This window comes from Rhinolophus hipposideros, assembly GCF_964194185.1.
Source record: "Rhinolophus hipposideros genome assembly, chromosome: X".
Taxonomy (NCBI): domain Eukaryota; kingdom Metazoa; phylum Chordata; class Mammalia; order Chiroptera; family Rhinolophidae; genus Rhinolophus; species Rhinolophus hipposideros.
The window spans coordinates 44,926,137-44,950,851 of record NC_138046.1 but is presented as its reverse complement, the minus strand read 5'-3'; the positions used below and the strand labels follow the sequence as shown (position 1 = coordinate 44,950,851).

Sequence of the window (24,715 nt, the reverse complement as noted above, 5' to 3'; positions counted from 1 at the left end):
TACAGGAGTGGCTTCTGCAACAGGTTGGTAGGAAAAGGTGTTTCTTTTGTTTTGCAGTACTTGTTGGTAGAATGTTTTATTTTCTCTCTGACTGTAGCCTTTTCTTTCCTCTCTCATACAGTAGTGCTATGTTTTCTCTGCACTATTCCAGCTTCTCACACAATGGGGGAATTTCTTGGAAGACGGGCTTCTCCTCTGTTAACAGTTCGCCTGGGTCATAGGACGCCAAGTCCCTGTGGGGATGCAGAGAGGTTTTGAAGTTCCAAAGCTCTTTCTGAACCAGATTCAGAGCCCGTATGTTTCAGCAGTTCTGTTTACTCCTGCAGGGATCCGCCCAGATAGGTGGGGCCAGGGGCAGGGTGAGTTGGGAGAGGTGGCCCAGAGCAATGGTGGCGACCACTACCACAGCCGGTCCACTTCCACCTCTCCCTCCCCTTTTCCGGAACCAGCTGGTTTGCGAATTTGTGTCTGCGGTCCACTGTTCTCAGAACAGCAAATATTCTGTTCTTTTGATCTGACTCTGCTACTGTTCCACTTCCAGCACCGGGCAGGTGGGGGCAGGGCGAGCTCTGGGAGGGTAGGCAGGGGGTGGCTAGTCTCAGTGCCTAAGGCTTCTGTGCTCTGCTCTGCAGTGAGGGCTTAAACCACCATTTTCAGCCTTCTTCCTTCAGTCTTTTCTCCGAGGTCTCTGCCGTGAGCGTTGGGTTCCGCCGTGTTATATGCTGTCCACTCAGCCCTGTGGACCATAAGCAGAGCCCTAGCAGTCTGAGTTCTTCCCTCTCCCACAGCTGCGGTGGTTCCGGGATGCAGCGCGCTAGGAGCACTGAGCTAGGTCTGTGTCTTGCGCCCGCGCCGCTTCATCTGCGCACTTCTCCCTTCCCTCCTCCCCCACTTGCGCGATTTCCCACCTTTAGGTGAATTCAGTATTGGGCCTCTTCGTCTTGCCTGTCTGCTGTGCAGGGAGTCTTTTGTGGAGTTATTGTTGTTCGATTAGTTGTAAATTCCATGGGAGCTTTACAGAGGCTCACCTCATGCCACCATTTTGATGACCTTGATCTATTCTTAAGTTGAAATGGATCACAGATGTTCACTATCACCAACAATATTTATGAAGTATGGGCCATATTTATACATATGTGTGTGTGTACAGGTATACCTCAGATAATGTGGGTTTGGTTCCAGACCACCACAATAAAGTGGGTGTTGCCATAAAGGGCGTCGTAATCTTTTTGCTGTTGGAGGATCCTGCCTCCAATTTGGAAAACTTACAACATTTGTGAAGTCCAACAAAGTGAAGCACAATAACACAATATATGCCTACACACATGTGCGCGTGCACGTGTGCAACCAGTAATTAAGCTTCTTTTCTAGAGGCTAAAGGACTCTTTAGTAGCAAACAAAATCTGAGAAATAGCACCTATGAAGGAAGATAAGACTCCGGTCTTTTCATTCTGTGCCTTCTATGCTACAGCAACACCTTAAGTAACAGACAGACCCATGGGGTGATATAAAATCCAAATTCACTGATACCTAATTAAATAGAACCTCAGATAGCCAGAACACCTTTGTTAATACTCTACTTGTAGAAATGATAGGCAGATCATAAGAAAATAAGCTAAGGTTAGATATTTACTTCAGCATCAAAAAACAAGGCAGGGTCTAGATTGATCCCATATCCTGTATCTTTGCCATTTCCACATTAGAGTAATAAATATCGCTGATCCAAAAGGTAATGTGATGGTCAAAAGATATTCAGCAATGGACTCTACTTCAGATTGTGAAGTACATTTACTCATATATCCTTGATCAAAAAATAGTCACTCTGTCTGAAAAGGTTGTCATTGTCAATGGAGTGCTCATTTTGGGGAAGGAGATAATTTCTGTGAAGAGGGAGATATGGCTCTCCTGCCTAGATCAGCTCAATCTCTCCTGGAGATTAGTGGGGTGACATATTGTAGCCAAACTGTGCTCATACCTCGTGAGCTTTTGTTACTAAGTCAAGAAAATGGATTCAGATATTTTAAAATATTTTTAACAAGAAACTGGAAAATTTTATTAAGTAGAATATCTTTCTCTAGATTACCAAGATCCAATGGAGTAATAGTCCAAACTGAGTTGCCTTGGAAAGAAATAATTCAATCTAACTACTGGTAAAGTTAATGCAAAATAATTGAGGCAGACTGTTTCATTGAGTTTCCGATGGGCTCCATGCCAACATGACTCCTCCTGAAGCCACCCTTGTAAAGGTAACCACCCTGGTAAAGCAAAGTTACTCACGGCAATAAGCTGGTAGGAGTTGTTCATCATGGCAATCAGCATGTTCAGCAGCACTACCAGGGAGATGACATTGTACGTCCCAAACATGGTAGCTCCCACAAACTCTGTGAACTCATGTCTGGCTTTCACATTGGTGACATAGAGATTTAAAAGGCCAAATACAGACCAGAAGAGTGACTGAAGGGTTTCAAATAGCCTAAAGAGATAAAGAGCAGGTTAGTTAATTGTCTAGGAAGAGCAAGAAGAGAGAGAAAAATGTTAGGTGATCTGCTTAATGAGGGGCTTGCCATAATTGCGTCCAAACAGGTAAACCAATATCATGTATTTTGGTCTCTTTCCCAACCCAGACAAGCCACATCACTTTATTTGTTGGTTCCCACTTCTATTTCTTATGCTTTGCCTTTCCACCTATAATACCACCTCCCTCTTCTCAGTCTAACAGAGCCTGTAATATTCTAAGACTTATTTTAAGGGCTATTTGCTCCAACAAACTTTCTCTTTCATCTTCAGACCATGTTATTTACCTGCTACCTGTCTAATAATACAGAATGCAGTGGTGCTTGCATTCAGAATATGGTGCTTGGGTTAGATTGCTCTGAGTTAAAATGTCAGCTCTCACACTTGCTAGCTGAGTGAACATGAGCAACTTACTATTTCTGATACTTCTTTTGTGGTTGCCACAGGGTCTAGAATGGTGCTCAGCTCAGTGGAGGGGCTTAAGAATTCTTGAATTAACCCTTTATGTGGATTTAAAAAAAATTATTCGGGTGACATTTGTTAGTAAAATTACATAGATTTCAGGTGTACAATTCTGTATTACATCATCTATAAATCCCATTGGGTGTTCACCACCCAGAATCAGTTCTTCCATCTATGTGGATTATTTTTAATGTTATATTAACCAATAATTACTGAGCACTATAAAAACACACTAGAAACTTTTATATGCATTATCATTATGATCTTTATAAAACTTTATTGTTACTGCTGAGGAAACAGTGGTTCAGAGATTGAGAGACTTGCCCATGATCACCCAGCTATAAGTGCTTATTAACTACTTGACTTTGGGAAAGTTACATAGCCTCTTTAAACTTCAAGTTTCCTGATCTCTAAAATGGTTATTGATAGGATAACTACTAATTGTTAATATTTATTGTTCTCTTATTGTGTGCCAGGCACTGTGCTCTTTTGCATGTATTATAATATTTGATTCTCAGAATAACCTTATGAAGTAGCTACTATTTTTCTTCTGTTTTCAGATGAAAATCTGAGGTAAAGAGTGGTCACACAGGCAGAAGTGGCAGAAGTAGGATTTGCACCCAGCTTTTCTGACTCTAAAGCCACACACTTAACCACCTTACTCTATTACATAAGATATTGTATGTAATGCACTCAGCACAGTGCTTGGCATATGGTGAGCATTAAAATGGCAGCTATTCTAATTGTTTACTTGTATTCTCCATTAAGCTACAAACTTCTTGAAGATAAGGATGCCATATTACTCAATATCTTCATTGCTGCACATAGCAGTCGCTGAATAAATGTTTGTTGAACAAATCTATAATAAAGATGACAGAAGAAGCAAATAACTTAGGAAAGTATAAATGAATGGTAGCACCCTGTGATGACAGTAGCAAGAAGGCTATGAACCAAAATCAGTGGGGAAAGCTGGAGATAATCAATAACGATGTTTAATATCTTGTCAGAAAAACAAAAAGACGAGCCTTTGATGAGGACTGAGTTTGTATGCATGTAAATAAGATGGGAAAATGACTGAATGTTAGGTAGAGAAATCACCACTGATTAAGCAGGAATAGCCTCAAATGAATGGTGATAGTCTACAAGAAGATCCCAAGTGACATGCTAGGTCATGGCTCTGTGCTATTTAGCTTGACATATATTTGTGATTATTGCAACTTTACACAACAAATTTTACAAGACTACTAAACTGGTCTTATACCTACATCTCTGGATAAAAGCTCAAACTAGAGCTTGTATACCTAGATTGAAATCCTGACTCTGCCACTAATCATTTATGTGACTGGGAGCAGCCTGCTTAACTGCTTTGTACCCTAATTTATCCATTTGTGGAATGCGTAATAATAATAGTGCTTACCTGATCGCATGGTTGTGAGGATTAAATTAGTTAATTCATGTAAAGCTCATTTTGTAATAGTGCCTGGGCCTAGCACTCATTAAATATTAGTTGTAGCACTCAGTAAATATTAGTTTTTTTATGAGTATTATTAACCTTCCACCTAAATACAACTTGTTTTACCTTTCCTTATTATCTTTATAGATTGTCCTCCATTTGCCTATCTAATTGTACATATTAATAATCATAGTGTATGCAATTTTGTGTTTTTAAAACGCACACATTTTACATGTATACAGTTTTCATGGGTATCCTTTTACTAGGTAGCTGCCCAATATTCCACCCAGTGAATATCAAGCCTGTCTGACAGTTTTATCAATGCTTTTGATGAGAATAGATGGCAAGCTTCTTAGCTTTTTAGATGGCACAAGACTGGGAGCGTTAGCTAATAGATTAGGTGACAGGACACATTTCAGAAAGATTATAACAGCCTGGAGCAATGTGCTAGAATTAACAAGGTGAAGTTTAATAGAGGTCAGTATAGAGCTTTGCTCTCAGGCCAAGTGCCCAAGTACAGGATGAGGGAAGCAGGAGAAAGGCTAAAAGTTTTCACTGACAGCAAGTTCAAAGTGGATCAGCAGAGTGACAGAGCTGGCAAGATACTTCAGACATATGGGCCTGGGGGGCAGAAGCAGAAGTAGGTCTTCTGGAATTAAAGTTAGGATTGCTACTGGACTTCATCCATTTTTACTTTATGGTTCATTTGGCATGTTGAACACCTTTGTGTCTTAGTCTCCTCTATGATAGGTACAAGTCTTACTAAGGTGGGGGTCCTAGTCTGGTGGGTGAGAGAGCCAAATGACTAAAATACAACAGGTTATTTATTGTAATGTATATGTGCTTAGAATGCCATGGGAACCACAAAAAGAGCCTGTTAATGGGAGCAGGGTCGAAGTAAGTAAGAAAAGGCTTAAAAGAGCAGGTAATACTTTGGCAGAGGCTTAAAGGATGGGAAGAGTTTTCCAGTCTGGTCAGATGCAGATTGGCATTTCAGGCAGACGGATTAGCATGTGATTTGTAAAGGTCTGTAGGGCTGAGACGCTTTCCTGTAGTTGGAGATGAGCAAGATACTGACTATGGAGGAGAGGAGTGAGAGTCTGGAGAGGTAGGGTCCAGATAACTAAACCCTATGTGCTATAGTAAAGAGGTGGACTTTATACTGGAGAAGATTCAGATACTTGGTGAGCATGGAGCCAGGTGAGTGACAGGATAACACTGGTATTTAGAATAAAACTTCCACATGGCAGGTGGGTAATTATTTGGAGGGTAGATAAGACTGAAGGCTCGGAGACCAGTTAAGCATGCAGAAGGTCTTAGGGGAGGTGATTTACGCCTGAACCAAGACACCAAGACAGTGGTGTGTGTGTGTGTGTGTGCGCGCGCGCGCGGGCGCGCGCGCAAAGGGTGGATTCAAGAGATATTTAGGAAGTAAAACGGACAGGGCTGAAAGTCTGTGTGAGAGACTGGATGTGCTGAGACTGTTGCATGAAAGTCCCAGATGACTTCTAGGATTCTGGCTGGTGTGACTTAATAAGATAAGGAATTAAAGGGAAATAGGTTTGGGGTGGGGACATGGAGATGAGGAATTTAGCTGTGCACATTTTTTGTTTGAGAGGCCTGTGGCACAGCCGGGTATATTCAGGAGGCATTTGGAGACAAGAGCCAAGACCTCAGAAGGAGATGCAGGACTGGCGAGTTAGCTTCTTGCAACTTCCACCATTTTTCTCTCACAAATCCTGTGCCTTCAGAATGGTGATACGCTCCCAGTTGCTTCTCTCCACAGTATTTGAAGGCCAGGTACTCCAGTATGGAACACTGAACCATCAATAGTAGGTAGTGTCATGTGGTTGTTAGCAAGGACAATAAAGTTTGCTTGAAATTTATGCCCAGGAAAAAAAATTGTCTTTTAAGCTGAAGAATAGCAATGGCATCTCTGGAGAATTAGAAGGAAAAAGATGACAATAAACAGATGCTATGCTTTGTGCCAGGTATACAAACAAGCTCACTGCCCCCCTTCTCTAAAAACTGTCTTTCTGATGCTCTGAATACTGTGTGTTTTAATATGTTTCATAAATGCCTGAATTGAGTAAAAGAAAACATAAATCAGAGTCAGATCTCTATGGAGGGAAAAAAATCAGCACCTAGAGGAAAGCTGAGCTAACATTACTGCTGATTTGGCCCCAGCACGATGATGCTTCTTCATACATGATGCCCCACGATATAATTTCATGTGTGACAGGTACCCATTCTTGTCAATTGTCCCTGCTGGGCAAGTGATGGGAGCAAAATGTCAGTTGGCAACAGGGATGTTAATAGTCATTACAGACTTGCAAGGATGCATTTCATAAACTTCATCAGTTCACATGAAAGTGTAATTGGCAGGGACCTGACCTCCTGAAAGTCACCTAGCATTCACGTGTTCAATTCTGTTGAAGACTTTGATGGGAACAAATGCAGCCTCCTGGTGTTTAAGCCACTACAAAATTGTTCTTTATATTGAAAACTGGTTGCTGTGAATTCTGTCTCTAGAATTGTGCAGGAAGGGAAGCAGTTCCTAGTCTAGAGGCACTAGCAAAGTGACCAGTTGTCATTGCACACTCAGGGTTGCCTTAACCGAAAGAGCACTATTTTTTTGTCAACCCATTTTGTCCTCTTTTCCCTTTCACGTGAGTCTGGTTTCCCCATCCAAAATTTTGCCCTGAGTTCTGGGAAGAGAGGCAGGCGTGTGGCCTGGTGAAGGGAGGTGGGTGCTGCAAACTGGGCAAAGGAGTAAGCCAACATTTTCCAAACTCTGTTCACTGAAACCTCATCCTGGCCAATACATTTGAGAAACCCTCTCCCTACATCGTACATTCACAATGGAAAGTCTCTGAGAAGTCGTCCAGTGAAGAAGCTTTTTAAATTTGTCCTAGTATTTCCAAAACTCATTCAATCATAGATCCCATTTTCATGTCTGTTATCATTTCCCTGAACTGTGGTTATTTGAAACTAATTTTCGGAAATGTTGCTAGAGGCAAATAATGGGGGTAGTCTAGGTAGCATTGTTTTTTTCCCCCTCTCTATTTGTACAACTTGGGGTCAAGCAGAAACACTGCTGTTGTTGTGTTGTGTTTTTTCCCCCCTGGCCTTTGTTAATGAACATATTTCTAAAATGTCTGAGTCCACCAATGTCTAAGTGCCTTAGTTTATAGAGTAAAAGGGAGAAAATGTACTTTAGTTTAATGATTAAGAATGTCTCACAACATTGGGGTCATTGCTGTGATACTAGTGGTGAGTGGAACTCTCCAAAAGTGGAGAGGAGATGGACAAGCCAAAGGACACTGAGACCAGGGCAACCCCAGGACCACTCCTGGAACCTAACAAATTTCCTGACGTGTGCTTATTTTCTTTCTCTTGCCTATTACTCTGATAGTGTTCGTCCAAAAATAAAAGCCACTCTTTTGGCTTGAAGGTGCTGAAGAAGTAGATGTTGACTTTACAAAGAAAGGCACAGGTGTCTGAATGCAGTGAACTCATGGACAGACAGTCATGATCTGTCTCCTATGTCCCAAGTCAGAATGGGAAACATTTCCTATCAGTGTTCTTGGTAACCTTTGGCCCACCAAAAACTTTAAATTAATCCCAGATGGTAAGATGACTTAATCTTGCCTTTAGCCTGTCCCCTCTCTCTAGCTTACTCCTGTGCAAGGGGTGCAGTTGTCACTGGGAGGCGCTAACAGGCTTTTGCTGTAAACCCCAATCTACACTCCACATAGGACTATGGCACAGAGCATTTGTCCCTATTAGCACTCCAGCTTATATTCCACACTGGGAGGGCTCAGGCAATCGTTTTTGTAAAATCTTTTTAGTTTATTAATTTTTAAGATTGTTATTAAAAATGTAGCAAACATACAATATTATATGTTTCAGGTGTATGCCATAGTTATTCAAAATTTATATACCTAAAGAAGTGATCATGATAACCCAGCAACCATCTGACACCATACCACACTATCACAATATCATTGACTATATATATATGTATATATATTTTGGCTTTAACAACTGAAATTTGTTTCTCACAGTTCTGGAGGCTGAAAGTCCAAGACTATATTTTCTATGCTGTACATTATATCACGTGTACAGCATAGTGGTTAAAAATTTATATAATTAAGAAATGATCCCCGTGACTAGTCTAGTACCCACCTGACACTATACATATTTATTACCATATCATTGACTATATCCCTTATGCTTTACATCCCCATGACTATTTTGTAACTACCAAATTGTACTTCTTAAGCCCTTCACCTTTTTACCCTGCCCCCCAAATCCCTCCCATCTATCACCCCAACAAATCTAGTACCCATCTGACACTGAACATACTTATTACAATATTATTGACTGTATTCCTTATGCTGTACCCTACATCCCTATGACTACTGTGTAACAACCAATTTGTACTTAACGCCTTCCACTTTTTCACCTATCCCCACATCACCCCTCCCATCTGGTAACCATCAAAATTGTTTTCTGTATCTATGAGTTAGTTTCTGTTTTGTTTGATTGTTTAGTTTGTTCTTTAGATTCCATATGTGAGCAAAATCACATTGCATCTGTCGTTCTCTGTCTGATGTACTCCACTCAGCATAATACCCTCTAGGTCCATTCATGCCACCACAGATGGCAATAACCCTTTCCCTTCCATGGCCGAGCAATATTCCATTGTATATATGTACCACGTCTGTTTTATCCATTCAACTGTCAATGGATGCCCATGCTGCCTCCACATCTTAGCCATTGTAAACAATGCTTCAGTGAACATATGGATGCACACATCCCCTCTAAGTAGCATTTTGGATTTCTTTGGTAAATATGCAGAAGTGGGATTACTGGGTCCTCCTTTATCTTGTTATAGCCTTTATTTTAAAGTTTATTTTGTCTGGTGTAAGTATTGCTACCCCAGATTTTTGTTTGTTTGTTTCCATTTTCATTAAATATCTTTTTCCATCTTTTTACTTTGTATGTGTCTTTGAATCTTGCGTGAGTCTCTTGTATGCAGCATATGTAAGGGTTTCGTTTTCTTATCCATTCAGCCACCCTATTTCTTTTCATGGGAGTCTTTAATTCATTTACATTGAAAGTAATTGTTATAATCTCAAGATCCATCCATGTTGTCACAAATGGTCCTATTTCATCTTTTCTTACCACTGAATAGTATTCCATTGTGTATATATACCACAACTTCTTTATCCATTCATTTTTCAAAGGACATTTTGGTTGTTTCCATGTCTTGGCCACCGTAAACAAAGCTGCAGTCAACATTGGAGCACACGTGTCTTTATGTATAAATGTTTTCAGATTTTTTTTGATAGATACCCAGGAAAGGGATTGCTGGGTCATATGGTAATTCTATTTGTAATTTTTTGAGGAACCTCCACACTGCCTTCCATAGCGGCTGCGCCAGTCTGCATTCCCACCAACAGTGTATGAGTGTTCCTTTTTCTCCTCAGCCTCTCTAACACTTGTTACTATTTGTCTTGTTAATGATAGCCATTCTAACTAGGGTGAGGTGATATCTCATTGTGGTTTTTATTTGCATTTGTCTGATGGATCTTGAGATTATAATGCTAAGTGAAATAGGTCAGACAGAAAAAGCAGATAACCATATGATTTCACTGATATGTGGTATATAAACCAAAAACAGCAAAAGAACAAGACAAACAAATGAGAAACAAAAACTCATAGATATAGACAATAATTTAGTGGTTACCAGAGGGTAAGGGGGGAGAGGGGTGGTCGAAGAGGGTAAAGGGGATCAAATATATGGTGATGGAAGGAGAACTGACTCTGGGTGGTGAACACACAATGGGTTTTATAGATGATGTAATACAGAATTTTACGCCTGAAATCTATGTAATTTTACTAACAATTGTCACCCCAATAAATTAAAAAAAGAATAATTGTTGATAAACATGTAGCTATTTCCATTTCATTATTTGTATTTTTGATCTTTTTTTTTTTTTACTTTAAAAAGTCCCTTTAAGATTCCTTGTAATATTGGTTTGCTGGTAAAGAATTCCGTTAGCTTTTTCTTGTCAGGCAAGCTCCTTATCTGTCCTTCGATTTTAAATGATAGCCTTGCTGGGTAGAGTAATCTTGGTTGTAGGTCCTTGTTTTTCATCACTTTGAATATTTCATGCCAATCCCTTCTGGCCTGCAAAGTTTCTGTTGAGAAATCAGCTGACAATCTTCTGGGAGCTCCCTTATAAGTAACTAGTTGCCATTCTCTTGTTGTTTTTAAGATTCTCTTTGTCTTTACCTTATGCTATTTTAATTATATTGTGTCTTGGTGTGGGCCTGTTTGGGTTCATCTTATTTGGAACTCTCTGTGCTTCCTGGGCTTGTATGTCTATTTCCCTTGCTAGGTTAGAAAAGTTTTTGGTCATTATTTCTTCAAATATGTTCTCAATCCCTTGCTTTCTCTCTTCTCCTTCTGGTACCCCTATAATGCGAATGATGTTACAACTGGTGTTGTCCCAGAGGTCTCTTAAACTATCCTCATTTTAAAATTATTTTTCCTGTTTCAATTGGGTGTTTTCTGCTACGTTGTCTTCCAAAACTCTGATTCGATCCTCTCTTTCATCTAGTCTGCTGGTGATTCCTTCTAGAGCATTCTTTATTTCAGTTATTGTATTCTTTACTTGTGACTTTTTTTTAATGGTTTCTGTGTCCTTTTTTATGCTTGCTGTTTCTTTGTTGAAGTTTTCACTAAGTTTCTTGAGCATCCTTATAACTATTGTTTTGAACTCTGTATCTGGTAGGTTGCCTGCCTCCATTTTGTTCAATTTTTTTTCTGGAATTTTCTTCTGTTCTTTTATGTGGGATGTATTTCTTTGTTTCCTAATTTTGACTGCTTCTCTGTATTTGTTTCTATGTATTAGGTAGATATGCTACGTCTCCCAGTCTTGGCCAGACGTAAGGTGGCCTTATGTAGTAGGTGCCCTGTGGGTCCCAGTAGCACAGCCCACCTGCACCAGGTGCTCCAGGAGTGTCACTTGTGTGTGTTATGTGTACCCTCCAATTAGAGTTGAGACTTGATTGTTATTGTCACATTAGTGGGTGGGATTGGCCTTCAGGCTGATTGACTGTGGGGTTTGGCCATATACACAGTGTATGGGATGCTGTGCAGGGGTCTTACTGCACTGAGTGGGATTTGCTACAGCAGGCTCTGGTGCCTGTTGAGACCACCTTTTGTGTGTGCCACTTGTGGAACAAATTGGGTGGTAGTCTGCATGGTCTGAAGCTAACCTCTAAGTATATTGGTTCTGGGGCCTCTTGGGAGGGGCTGTGGTGCAGGCCCAGATTGGCCACTGTCTGTGACTGGCCAGGGATAACCTGACAGGAGGTATAAAGTGATCCGCAGTTGTTCATTGCCTGTGCTAAACCTGGAGGCACATGGGAGAGGCCACCTCCAAACCGAGGATGCTTGCCACCAGTACCAGGTCTGGGGTAGCTCCACAAAAAGCCAGGATACCCTGAGGCCTGCTGCCACCTGCTCGCTCCCTTAAGGTTAAGCCACTGATAAAGCCTCTTGTGGTAAGTAAGTTGTGTGAGGCAGGGTCTCAAGAAGTCACTAGTGTGGGAAAAGTTGTTTTTACCAGGTTAATTTAGATTCTGGCTTGGTGCCAGTGTTGAGCCTGGAGCTACTCAGCAAAAGTCACAGAGCATACTGAGGCCAGTTGCTGCCTGCCTGGGGCCCATGGACCCCGATAATTTTCCAAGAAAGAGTGCAATGGGGGTGGGGCTTGCTGCTTTTCAAGAAAGTGCCTCTGGTTTAGGGGTTGGGTAGGGCAGGGTTCCAGAGAAACAGCAGGGTAGAGCAGTGAAGCTCAACAGACCAATTCAGATTCGGATTTGGCCATGGGTATTGAGGGAGAGCTCAACACAGGAAAGATGGCGTCCACCTGCTATCTGCAGTGGAGCAAGACCCCACACAGGGAAAATGGCGACTATCTCTCCAGTTCTTGCTCTGAAGCCACACACCTCAGTCTGCTCCTCACTATGCCTCCGACATACTCTGAGTCACTGTCCCTCTGCTGGAGCCCAGGATGAGTGTTTGTGAGTGAGCGAGTCTGTGTGCAGCCCTTTAAGAGGATGTCTGGTTTTCCTGTAGCCTTCCGTCCCACCCAGATGGTCAGAATCCTCCGTTTTTTATAGCTAGATGTGTGGCCTCCTCTTCCCAGCACCAGTACTCTGGGTTGGGGAGCCTACTGTGGGTCTGGAGTCCCTTACTCCTCCTGAGGGAACCTCCGTGGCCAAGATATCCCTCCCAATTCTCAGCTGCCACATGCAGCCGTGGGGCCAGCCCATTCCATGTCTCTGCCCTCCTACCAGTCTCAACATGGCTTCTTCTTTATATCCTTAGTTATAAAACTTCTGTTCAGCTAGACTTCAGATGGTTCTCTGGGTTGATTGTTTATAATTTAGTTGTAATTTTAATGTGTTCATGGGAGGAGGCAAGCATAGCATTTGTCTACTCCGCCATCTTGGATCTTTACCTCAGGCAATCTTACTGGTTCCCATTTAGCATGTCCAATTAACATTGCTTGAAGGGTGGAGTTACATGCCTTTTGTCTTACAATCATTGGTAGGGGGAACATTCTCCAGTCAGATACAGTGTTCATCCCCGTAATACAATCAATTGAAAGAGATGCAACCACTTCACTTAAAGCCTGTCCAAACATACCAATTCTTCTACAAATGTTTACCTTAATTCCATCAAGTCTTATGTTCCTAACTGTAGCCTCTACTAGGACTTCATCAACAGGTTTTGGTTTTACAATCCTGGGTAGGGGAAGTATTCCACCACCAGACATAATATCCATTCCCATGAAACATTCAGGCAAAGGAGACACAACTTCTTTACATAAAGCCTGCTCAAACACTCCAATTTTCATAATCCTATCAATCCTTATAATTTTATATTCTCTCAATCTAATTATAGCCTGAGTCAAGGTTTCACCAATGGGTTTTGGTACCACAGTATGTGGGACTCCTGTATTAATGAGTCTTGGAAATTTCTCTTTTCCACCCCCTGACCATTTTAGACACCCTGTGCAAAAGGCTTTGGGTCCTGTGTGGGAGGTGGAGCCAAGGGACTCTGGCCTTTTTGTCAATATATCTTGATTAATCTGCCTAACCACTGCCCCAAGTGATTGCTGGTCATGTTTATCATTGTAATTTTTGCCCTCTGGCTTTCAAAATTTCTCCAAACTGGGGGAGGGTGGGCTTTTTTGAGACCCTTTGTTGTTGGCGGACCAGCACAGGATCCCTTTTTTCCACCCAACCTTTGGTCATACTGTATTAAAACTTTTAACCCCATCCATGCCCATTTTATTCATCTTATTTCTTAATAGCCGTCTAAAGATTCCCATCCTGCTGGGATGAGTCCTGTGACTCTCCCCTTTCTGTTTCCTCTTTGTTTTGCTCCAATCAACATTTTCTTTATTCACCTTATTTCTTAATAACTGCTCAACATTTTCCACTCTTTTGGCTTCTCCTTATTCTTTTGTTAATTAACCTATATTTTTTATTAGCATGTGTGAGACTCAGGCATGCAAGCTGAGACAGAAAATTCAGTTAGGCCTCCCCAACTACCTCTGGGTTTGGCAGCAGTAAGGTGAAAGAGACCCCCTTAACTGTAGCATTTACCATGACTTGAGTCATAGACATATTCAGCAATAAATATCCCAGTCATCATAAAGCCAGTCCCATATGGCTTGCATATGAAGCATACCAGCTGCTTCATCTTGGGTACTCCGCTTGGCATTCATAAGGGGAGATGGACAGTCCCCTTTCTCAGGGTAAGTAGATGTTAATGGCTTTTATCCAGTCCACCAGGCTGGTTGTTCCCTCAGGAATGACCTCCTGTGTGTCTGGATCACATAGAGCCATCCATGATTGTTTCATAGTGAGGTATGTATCCTGCATCAACCTAAACATGCTCTTCCATTCTGCAGCATTCAAAACCAAAGACATAGCTCTCCAATTAGTCACTCTCATAGTCCATTTCAGTATAAGTTCCTCAGGAAGCTGATGATATTGAACTACAAAATGAAACAACTCCTTCACTCTATACTCCCCGGTTTCAATAGTTCCTTGGTGATACCCTCACCCTACATTGACAACCTTCTTGCTGACCAGAGTTCTTAGAGGTATTTCCTATTGTCACTGCATAATTTTTCCCTTGGTGGGACAACTTTGAAGCTGGTGGCCCAAGCTCAGACTGATCCAAATCTGAGCTTGGTTTAGTATTAAGGCCCAACCCAGCACTTTCTTTTAGTTTCATTTTAGCTATTACAGATAACAATAACCAAGGGATTGTATGTTTAGCATGCTTCTTATTATTTTACATTTCCTTATAAGTCCAATGAACCAACTCAGAGTCAGGTTTACTACCATTTGTAAATTCCATTGGTAACTTTTACCTTTAATGACTTATCACAGCACAACTGCAGTTTCATACCATGGGTGACTAGGTCGCCATTCAGAGATCAAAGGTTCATAATTCCTTGCCTTCTTATCCTATATCTTCTCAAACCACTACGTGTTTCTGTGAGCCCGGGCTATTCTAGCAAATTCCATTTCTTTGACACCAACTTGGGGGCACTGAACTCAATTCCAACATGTAGGTATGGGGAGGTTTCCCCGGACACCACCAATTTTCCGACACCAGATGGGTGTCCTACAGTTCAACTCAATGCTGACACAGCTGGGTGATAGTGTCAGATTCCATGCGTTAGGGGCTCAGTTCCACAAGACTGCCCCGTTACCCTCTTCCCCTCCCCCCCGACAGACTTCAGATCCCAATTGCAAGTCCAGGTTGTGACTGACAGGCAAGGTTCCAAGGACCCCCTACTTGGGTTTGATTGATTTTCTAGAGTGGTTCACTGAAGTCAGAGAAACATTTTACTTATTAGACCACCAATTTATTATGAAAGGATATAACCTAGGAACAGCTAGATGGCCAGGTATGAAGAAAAGGCTCAGGGCTTCCATGCCGCCTTTAAGTACATTAGAATCTCCTCAAATCTCCACCAACCCAGAGGCTCTCAGAAACTCATCCTTTTGGGTTTTTATGGAGGCTTCATCACATAAGCATGATATATTAAATTCATTGGCCATTGGTGATTGAACTCAATCTCTAGCTTCTCTCCCCTCCCCAGAGGTCAGGAGGATGGGACTGAAAATTCTAGCCCTCTAATCAATTGGTTGGCTCCACTGGCTACCAGCTCCCTTCCTTTGGTACTTTCTAAAGGTCACCTCAGTAACACAACAAAAGACACATTTATCGCTCTCATCTCTTAGGAAATTCCAAGGCTTTTAGGAACTGTGTGCCAGAAATAGGGGATAGAGACCAAACACATATGTCTTATTATAAATCACAATATCACACGGTGCATTATTTTTTCATCCTTTTTCCTTGTTCTTGATTCAGAATAATGAAGTTAGCTTTGGTAGTCAGAGGAATAGCCTTTGGTATTTCATTTCCTTGGTGAGTGATGCTTTTTTGAGTGAGGAATTATTTACCCCCTCTCCATTAATGCCTTTAAAAATATGGGATGACACCAAAATAGTTTGGAACTAACTCTTTGGGTGGGTTACTGTCACCCAGTTATGCATTTGTCTCTTTTCTCCCAAACCTAACTCCACCTCCTCTTCCAGTCCCCTGTAGAGTGGGAAGGACCTTCCTCCACCTCAGACCTTTTTGGGTTTTCCATGAATGAGCTTTGTGGATAATTTCAAGAGTCAGTGATGAAGCTATGGACCGAAAATAGGGCAAAGAAGGAGAAGGCATAAAAAAGGCACAAGAGTGGGGGTAGCGGTCTTACGTGGAGAAAGCATTGTTCTGTTTCTCACATCGGATTCCCTTGCAGTTGTTCGGCTCATCAATTGCTCTGGTCTCATAATAAAAGTAAAGCTGGTTCAATCCATTGGCAAAAGCCAGCAGTACCAGGCAGTAGATAAAGAGGAATTTGAGGATATCAAGCAGCATACGCCCCAGAGAGATCTGCAGAGGCCCTAAATGGGAGTTGGCTGTGAACAGAGATATGAGCCGCAACGAACTTAAAATGTTGGATATCGCAAAGAGTGCTTCTGCAATCAGAGTCGGGTGCCACATTTCCCATTCTTCCCTTGGACGAGAACCATTATACTGAAAGAAACAAGTGTATAAGATGAGAGGTACAGTGAGCATTTGTTAAACTTTCCCTCTTTTCTTCTGCACCTAAATAAAGCCACCAAAGTAAGCATCAAGCATTCATTTGTACAATAGACCCCATGCATGGCACTACTTTTTTCCCCATCCAACCAATACATGATGCTAATAACTCTTCTTCCCACTCCCATCCAAATATATACCCAGCATACAGACATAGAAAAATGAATTTCGCAGCTAAGACCTGCAGTTTAACCACAGACATTTTCTAAATGTGAGTTTGCCAGACTGTTGGGGAATATCACTGGAACTGAGCCACTCATATGCCCAAGGTAGTGGGGACAAACTGCTCTGCTTCCTTATGAGATTTCAAATCAGATTTACCTTCTTAGTCTCCCATTTTATTCTGAGCACCACAGACAAGTTGTTACTGAAGGAATAGGTTCAGCCTCCTTAGTGTGCAGTGTTCATCCTGACTTCCTTATCGACTACAGTTTAGGGCTGATTGAACATCCTTAGAGGGTTGTTGCTCAATTTCCTCCTGAATTTTTAGCAGTGTGTAATGTATTCCATACTATTACAAATGGCATGTTAACCTTCCACGTAGTGAATTTAGTATTGCCCACACAGTGGTGTATGGTTGTTGTTTTTTATTTTTCCTTTGATAGCCTTACAAAGTTCAAATGTCCCTCTAGCACAAAAGAAGAACCTGGGGATTAAAGGAGGGGAAGAGCCAGCATTTCTGAGATTTTTCAGCCCTGTCCTGGACTTCCAGCTCCTGGAACATTGGATGTCGCCATGTAGATAGATGGCTTTATTTTGAGACCTAAGGTCCAATTGGACTTTGTCACTTGAAACTGCCTCTATCTCTCAACTTCACCATAGAATGGGGAAAATATCTACTTCTACCCACTACACACATTTGTGATTATGTATCCATATGTGAAAGTCTCTCTACTCCATAAGGGGAGATGTTATGGATATATAAGAAATTCCTTATTACCTTCCCAAGACGGAAGTAGATTATGCCTGGAATTCAATCTGAAGCATATTGCCTTGAGCTCTTACCTAAATATCACAATTTCTCAGGACTAAATGTAAACAACTTTTCTGAGAAAGTAAAAGTTGCGCTGGGGGCCAAATTATATTGTTAGCATTTCTAAAATGTGCTTCAGTTCCAACAATTGAGGAAACTGGTATTAAAGTCATTTGTGTGTATGCAATATTCTTTACTGTCAAAGATGACTTTGGAGAATCCTTGCTACACTTCTGCTTCTGTTTCAGGTAGACTTTATGTGGTCAATCAGTTTTATACATTCTTAGCCAAATCTGGTATCTCTACATTTTTCCTTCCAGAAAATATTTGTTGCATTGCTGTGAGGGGATGTGCATTATTATGCCTGTTTTGAAAGTGGAGGAACTGGAATATACAGAGGCAGAGTGACTTGCTTAAAATCACACAGCAAGTTGATGGCAGAGCCAGGACTAAAACTCAGGTCTCTAAACACTCAGTCCAGCACTATTTCTATTAAGTGTTACTTATATTATAATTGATATCACAGCACATATGTTAAATAGGCCTTTAAAGGTTTTGAGGTATATGTGAAAGATGAAGACTCTTTGCTGATAACAAAACAGACCTATATTTTAAAACTAGAAATTATCAATTGGAACATGTAGAGCTCATAATTTAGGGCTTTCTCTTTCCACAGCCACAACTATAACCACAGGGAACTCTGCTGCCCATGGGATGATAAGTCTGGATTTGCAGAACACTCAGAAGTGTGAAAGATGATTTTTGTGGCAAATCTATGTTTTGTATATACTTTTGCAGAAAGATATTATAGAATATGAGACTTGGGAATACCTTTGGAGCTCATTTCGCATGGAGGTCAGCAAACATTTTCTGTCAAGAGCCAAATAGTACATATTTTTTGGTTTTGTAGGCCACATGGGTTCTATAGCCACTACTCAACTCTTTTCTTATAGAACTAATAGACAATATGTAAACACATAGCTGTGGTAGAAAGCCAAATTTTCCCTGCAAACCATAGTTTGCTGACCTCTGATCTAACACAAGTGGTTTTCCAACTGTGTTCCTTGAAGCCTGAGGGTTCATTGGAGGCATCTGCTGGCCACTGTGGGAGCCAAACAGGAGGCCTAGAAGACCCACTCCTTATCCAAGTTCAATCTTTTTTTTTTTAAATTAAATTTATTGGGGTTGTCACCCCAAGTTCAATCTTTTAATCTCTTAAATATATTGAAGTTCTGTGTAAGTTTTAACTTCAAGATGTGGTCCCATGGAAAAAATTAAAAAGTTGAAAGTCACTGATTTAGCCCAATCATATTTTCAGAAGCATAATCTAAGGTTCAGGGAGGTAGAAGGATGACCTATGTAATCCAGTTTGTGATTATCAGAGAAGGGATTAAACTCAGGTTTCCTGACTCTTGAGTTAGTGCTATTGGGAGGCAAGTGATTTTTCTTATATTATTTGAGATGGAATGCACCTTGAAAAGTGGCCTCCATGACTTTCAAAGGGGTGTGAATTTCACTCTGTCAACTCAAAAGTAAGGAAGAGGGACAGTCTAATGTGGGGACTCAATCATAACAAGAGTGGGTGTGTGTTTGCCTGCAGCCAAATACTTGCTGAAGAAAGAACTACAACTCAATAAGCATCAAAGTTCAGATTTAGTCTGTACATAAGGAAGTAAGGTGGTGGTGGGATAAATCTAGGTGGTTCTATCCTAGGTGACAAAAGGACAATTATTCTCCATTTGTAGAGTTATGTGGGGCACGAGGGCCAACTTTACGTGTATTTTTTCCCTTTGATTACTTTGATGTGTGCCTTTTGGTTTCTGTTGTTGTAGACCATAGATAGATAGATAGATAGATAGATAGATAGATAGATAGATAGATAGCTATAGATAGACAGATATGTTTAGATAGATATATGTCTCTACATCTATATCTATATATCTATATCTATATCTATATCTAGCTAGTTTTTTGCTCTCATGGAGGATCCTCTTTAAGGCCAGCCCATGGTGCTTCTGTACTTTCTCAGTACAACAGTGATCTGAAATGTTTCAAGGGGCTTGGTGACCAGTTCTTGTGGCTTTCCTCATAGAGATTGGCTCATCCTACTTGGAGTTCATCTCAGGCTGGTGTGCTATGTGGATGAATGGACCAGACTGTCCATTTATAATTTCTCATTGGAAATCCAAAGTCTGCATGTGACATGTCTTGCTTTGTAAATTTTCCCTTTTTGAGAAGGACTCCAACTTCTTGGCAAATGTCTCCTTTGAGTTAAGTGTTTGTCAGTTGAAGGATATTTACTCAGCTTAGTACAGCTTATTTATCCTTACAGTCTGTGGTGGGGAAGTGTCAAGCTCCTTGGAAGCCTTACCAGTAAAGTTGGACAGGTTATGTAATTAGCTAATGTTGGGCATCTATAGACACATTTTCACACCCCCAAGAGTTAATCCTTTTCTTGGTCACTCATTCTAAACTTTCCTATTTAAGCAAAACCCACCAATTTCTAGATTGATAATTTATTGTCTTTCCAGTGTATAAATATACTTCTAAATGAAGAAATGTGTTTGTTTTAAGGCAAACAGTGTTACTTAGTCAGCAGATTGCCAGAATGACATGGATTTCATCCAGGCACATTAACTAGAGGTTCAAACATTTTCCCCACCAGCTTTCTCTTGTAAGGAAGTTGTAAGTTTGTGTTAAATGATCACCACAAGTATAAGGCATACTCTTAGGCTTCTTTCAAAAATGTTTCATGACCACATTTAATATTTATGATCCATATGACTAACTCCTAATGTCTTAAAATTTATGCAATATGCATATTAGGGATATAAAATAAACCAAGTTGTTGGAGATTAGGGGGACAGCCATATTCTCATTTTAAAATTTTTTAATGTGGAGTTTAGTGCCAAAAAGCATGGTTGACTAGATTATCCTGGAGACTGAATTGTCAGCTTTTCCTCATGCTGGATAAGTTCAACTCAGTGTGGAAAGAGGATGGCCATTCCATTATCTAATGAGCACCAAATCTAAATTTGGAGCCTGTATCTACCCAATGTGAGGGGCAGGACATAAAATGATGTTTCAGGATAATTCATTGTGCAGGAAAAACATCAAGGTTTTGGTGGTGGTGGTGGTGTGTGTGTATGTGTATGTACATTATCTTAGTTGGTAGAGAGGCATGGACTGGGTGATACTCAAAAAGCTGGATTCCTAACAGCTTGAATAATCATCCTAGTGGTGTAAGTGGTGAGGGAGGCAGACATGATTAAAGATCTCTGTCTCCTGCAGTGAAATTTCTAGTGTTCTGCTATTTGTCATATGAAGAACACTTGAGGGAAGTATGAATATTTAGAGAAGAGACAACTCAGCAGGTTAGGGAGAGATGACTTCATATTGGAAGCACTATTATGGAGAAGGAACAGCCTTGTTCTGTTTGACCCTACAGGGAAGGATTACTAATTAATATGTCACAAGGAGAACAATAATAGAAAAATATAAAGTTAGCACTTTTTAGTGGAGTAACAAGGGTTCAGAGGGGCTTTTGGAGTAGTGAATTCAGTGAATTTTCTGTTCCTGTCCTATGCAAGCATTGGTGGGCCATCTTCTTGGGAAAGATATTGTAGGGAAGATTGAAACAATGACTGGGTAGATGGGTGGCTGAAGACCCTTTTACTCTCTGAGTTTAACAGGCTAAGGATTCATTTGCAAATTGCTCCATTCTCCACTTTCTTTGTTTGTGTGGACACTGCTTACAAACCATTGGAAGAATGTCTGTTTATATGGTACTTCCTGCATAAATTGGACTGTCATCAGCACTTTCCCCCTAAACTCTTTAGGTTCCCAGTGCTAAAGCTTAATGTCACCAAAATCATTGCTTAAGAAAAATGGTAGACATTCCAAATTACCTTGACATAGGCCACAATCTTCAAGGAAATAGTTGCCAGGTAGAGTGAGTTCATTGCAAAATCCATCAGATTCCACCAGTCGTGGATGTATTCAGTAAATCCACCATCCCACATTTCCTTAATCTCCCCCCAAATGAAACCTGAAGAATGGAGGCAAAAGGTTAATTTTTTCACAGGGTCAGAATAATCATCATATTCAATCAGATTCCCCCAAGTAAAGAAAGATGAAATTAATGAATTAATTGGGGTCAGTGGACTGAAGTCCCTAGAGGGGATAATCACTTATCTTTTTCCTATCTCACCTCCCCATCTGGAACTTGCCAAACCTGAAGATGCACATATATTATACTTTTCTGGCTAATACTCACTTTTAGCATTGTTACTATGATTACTGGAATGCTGTTATAATTTTGGGTTACTTGATTCTACCCTCTTCCCATTTTAAAGTAGGAATAATTTCATCAGTAAATTAATGAGATCAGTATTATCCCATTGTCCTCAGATTCCACTATGTGCTAGAGGTAAAACTTCTCAATGAGTTTTAAGGTGAGGAAGTTGACGATGGACAAAATTACCAGATGTTGGTGCTGAAGCCAGGCAGTGGGGCCCAAAATAATTTAGAATCATTTTTTCCTCTTTTTCCTCTCATTGTGTGGAGGTTTCATGGAATTGTGTCCAATAACATAGATGTTTCTTTAGCCTTAGAATATGGAAAGCAGAAGTGCATGTGAACCATCTGGGCATGATGTCAAAATACAGATTCTGATTCCATAGTTCTAGGGTGGGACTTGATATTCTGTATGTCTAACAAGTGTCCAGATGATGCTGACATTGCTGGATGGAGGACCACAGTTTGAGTAGCAAGGATTTGGAGGATGGCAATGCATTGGAGGGTCCAGTGCAATCTAATTATGCCTGGACACTGCTAATAAGGCTGCTTTTACCATGAATTGTGTGTATTTCCCAGGTTCTCCTCCTGATTGCAAAATCTGTATCCAAATAGGATGTCTACCCTGAATAAGTACTGGGATTGTGTGGAATAGACATGAGAAAGCAGTAGATCTAAGTGTCCCCTTCCCCAGTTATGGGCAAGAGGGCATCGAATAGACTTACCCTGTCTAGCTCACCTAGACCCACCATGACTGACACTTGGATTTCCCTCTAAACCAACTGACATACACACCTTCCTTGTTTTTGAGGATGTTAAGTTGGCAGAAAAAAATGCTGGGTGCACTGCCAATCTCACTGTGAACCAGGCAATACTGAGTGACTAGGGCCCGGGGAAGAAGGAATCACATTTCTGAGACTCTCAACAGAAGACTACCCCACTGCACAGAAGAAAGGTGCCCTAGTTCAGGGCCAGTACAACTGTCTATTCCAGTAGTTTCTTTAGACAGGACCAGCAGTCAGTCTGGCCATATCTCCTGGTCTCTTTGACTCACCGAGAACCCAAGGCAATATCATCCATTCCACAACAGTTGGGGGAGGCCCCTGTACATGGAGGTCGGTCCTGACGATATGCTGAGAAGCCAGGAGAAGCATGAAGAGAAAGGTCAGATATGATGCTGTATGGCAGATAAACTTGATAAAGGGTTTCTTGATGAACAGACCAAGGTTGCTCCTGGGTGAGATCAGATAAGCTATAGACAACATGGGAAACAGGAATCCAATGGTCATGCAGGTCAAAAGCTTGACTACCCAGTGTTTCCGCCGCCATCCAGGAAAGCCGTCATACCAGAGAGTGGCAAGCAACTGTTGGCAATTGGGCTGTGCAACAAACTGGGAAAAGAAGAGAACAAGTTAGGCATCTGAGATGACCAGGAGGAAGTCTACATTCGTAATACCTTTCCTAGTTTACAGCCAGCTGCATGGCCAGACCCCAAAAGAGGCCTGATTTCTGGGTTCCCATGAATGGGTCTAACCCCAGAGACAGCTTTACATGTTAAGCTATGAGACTAGATCTTGCTTAGGCTTATTCATTTCGTATGTTAAACAAAATCATTCTGGTTTGTGCTTTGGCATGTTTCCCTATTCTCATCCCATCATGTTAGAGAAATGGTCTCCAAAACTGGGCATTGCATCAGAATTATCCAAGGGACATTTAAAATATCCAGATTCCCAGGTGGCACCACAGGCTGACTAAATGAGCCTCTCTTGGAGGTAGAGCCTGGGTAGCTGTTTTACAAAATTATCCTGGGAATTTACACGCCTCTTAGCAGAGAATTGTGGGGATATTTCATTTCAAAATGATTCACATTTACTCATTCTTCTGGCCTACATGAAATCATCAACAAATGTGCACTTTGGGCAAACACAAACTGGCAGGGTATCATCTCATGCCTATGGCTATGATTTGGAATGGAAATGAGTTCCTTTTTGATTTTGTCTTTTTCCCCCTTTGTTTCTAATCACCTCTTGGTTGGCTAGCAATGAATCAGATTGCTATTTTGCTATCCACTTAACACCATTTGTAGTCTAGACATACAAAGGAGGAAACGTTTATTTGGGGGCCAATATTATAAAATTGTATACTAACTTAGCTGGGAATTTACTAAAAGCAAACTACAAAGTGTCAGTGATTAATGGTTAAAGAATCACCAGCATTGCAAGTCATCCTCCAGCCGCTCTTTCCTGGTAAGCAGCTCAATAGGGAGCGCAGCTGTCAGCCATGGTTTTAAATACTGCTTATATTTGACTACTCCAGCTCCCATGGAAAAGGTTAAACAGATATGTGTCATATATCTTACTAGACCAAATTTACTGTTAACATATCTAGGAAGGTCACTAGCTTCCCCACCAATACCATTCTTTTCTTCCTTGAGCCCATGACTGGCCTCCATCTCCCAGTCTCCCTTGTAGTGAGGTTTGGCCACTACTAAATTCTTCATAATGGAATGTTCAGAGAAATGATGAGTGGTACTTCCAGTCTTGGCCTATAGAGGTCTCCCATGTGTGCTCCTCCATGTTCTCATCTTCCGGCTGACTGTGATGTGGTAACCCAGGATGACTTAGGGACTTCTATCAGCCTGTGTCCCTCACTGACCATGTGGAGGAGAACTATCCTGCTCACCATGAATACCTGTCTTGGAATGTTACATGACTGTATTTGAGTCATATATTTGGAGGTCTAGCCTACCCTA

The 24,715-nt window shown here is 41.1% G+C and overlaps 1 protein-coding gene across 4 annotated transcripts in view; it reads right to left on the bottom strand.

The window, feature by feature from the left end:
• Positions 1-24,715, bottom strand: part of TRPC5 (transient receptor potential cation channel subfamily C member 5) — a 364,801-nt gene that overhangs the window by 41,556 nt on the left and 298,530 nt on the right. For all 4 annotated transcript variants that reach the window (XM_081042360.1, XM_081042359.1, XM_081042361.1 and 1 more), the window contains 4 exons: positions 23,018-23,354; positions 21,576-21,715; positions 16,306-16,628; positions 2,278-2,473 (listed from right to left, as the gene is read on the bottom strand). In XM_081042360.1, the coding sequence (XP_080898486.1) occupies positions 2,278-2,473; positions 16,306-16,628; positions 21,576-21,715; positions 23,018-23,354 (996 nt within the window). The remainder of the gene's footprint in view (positions 1-2,277; positions 2,474-16,305; positions 16,629-21,575; positions 21,716-23,017; positions 23,355-24,715) is intronic.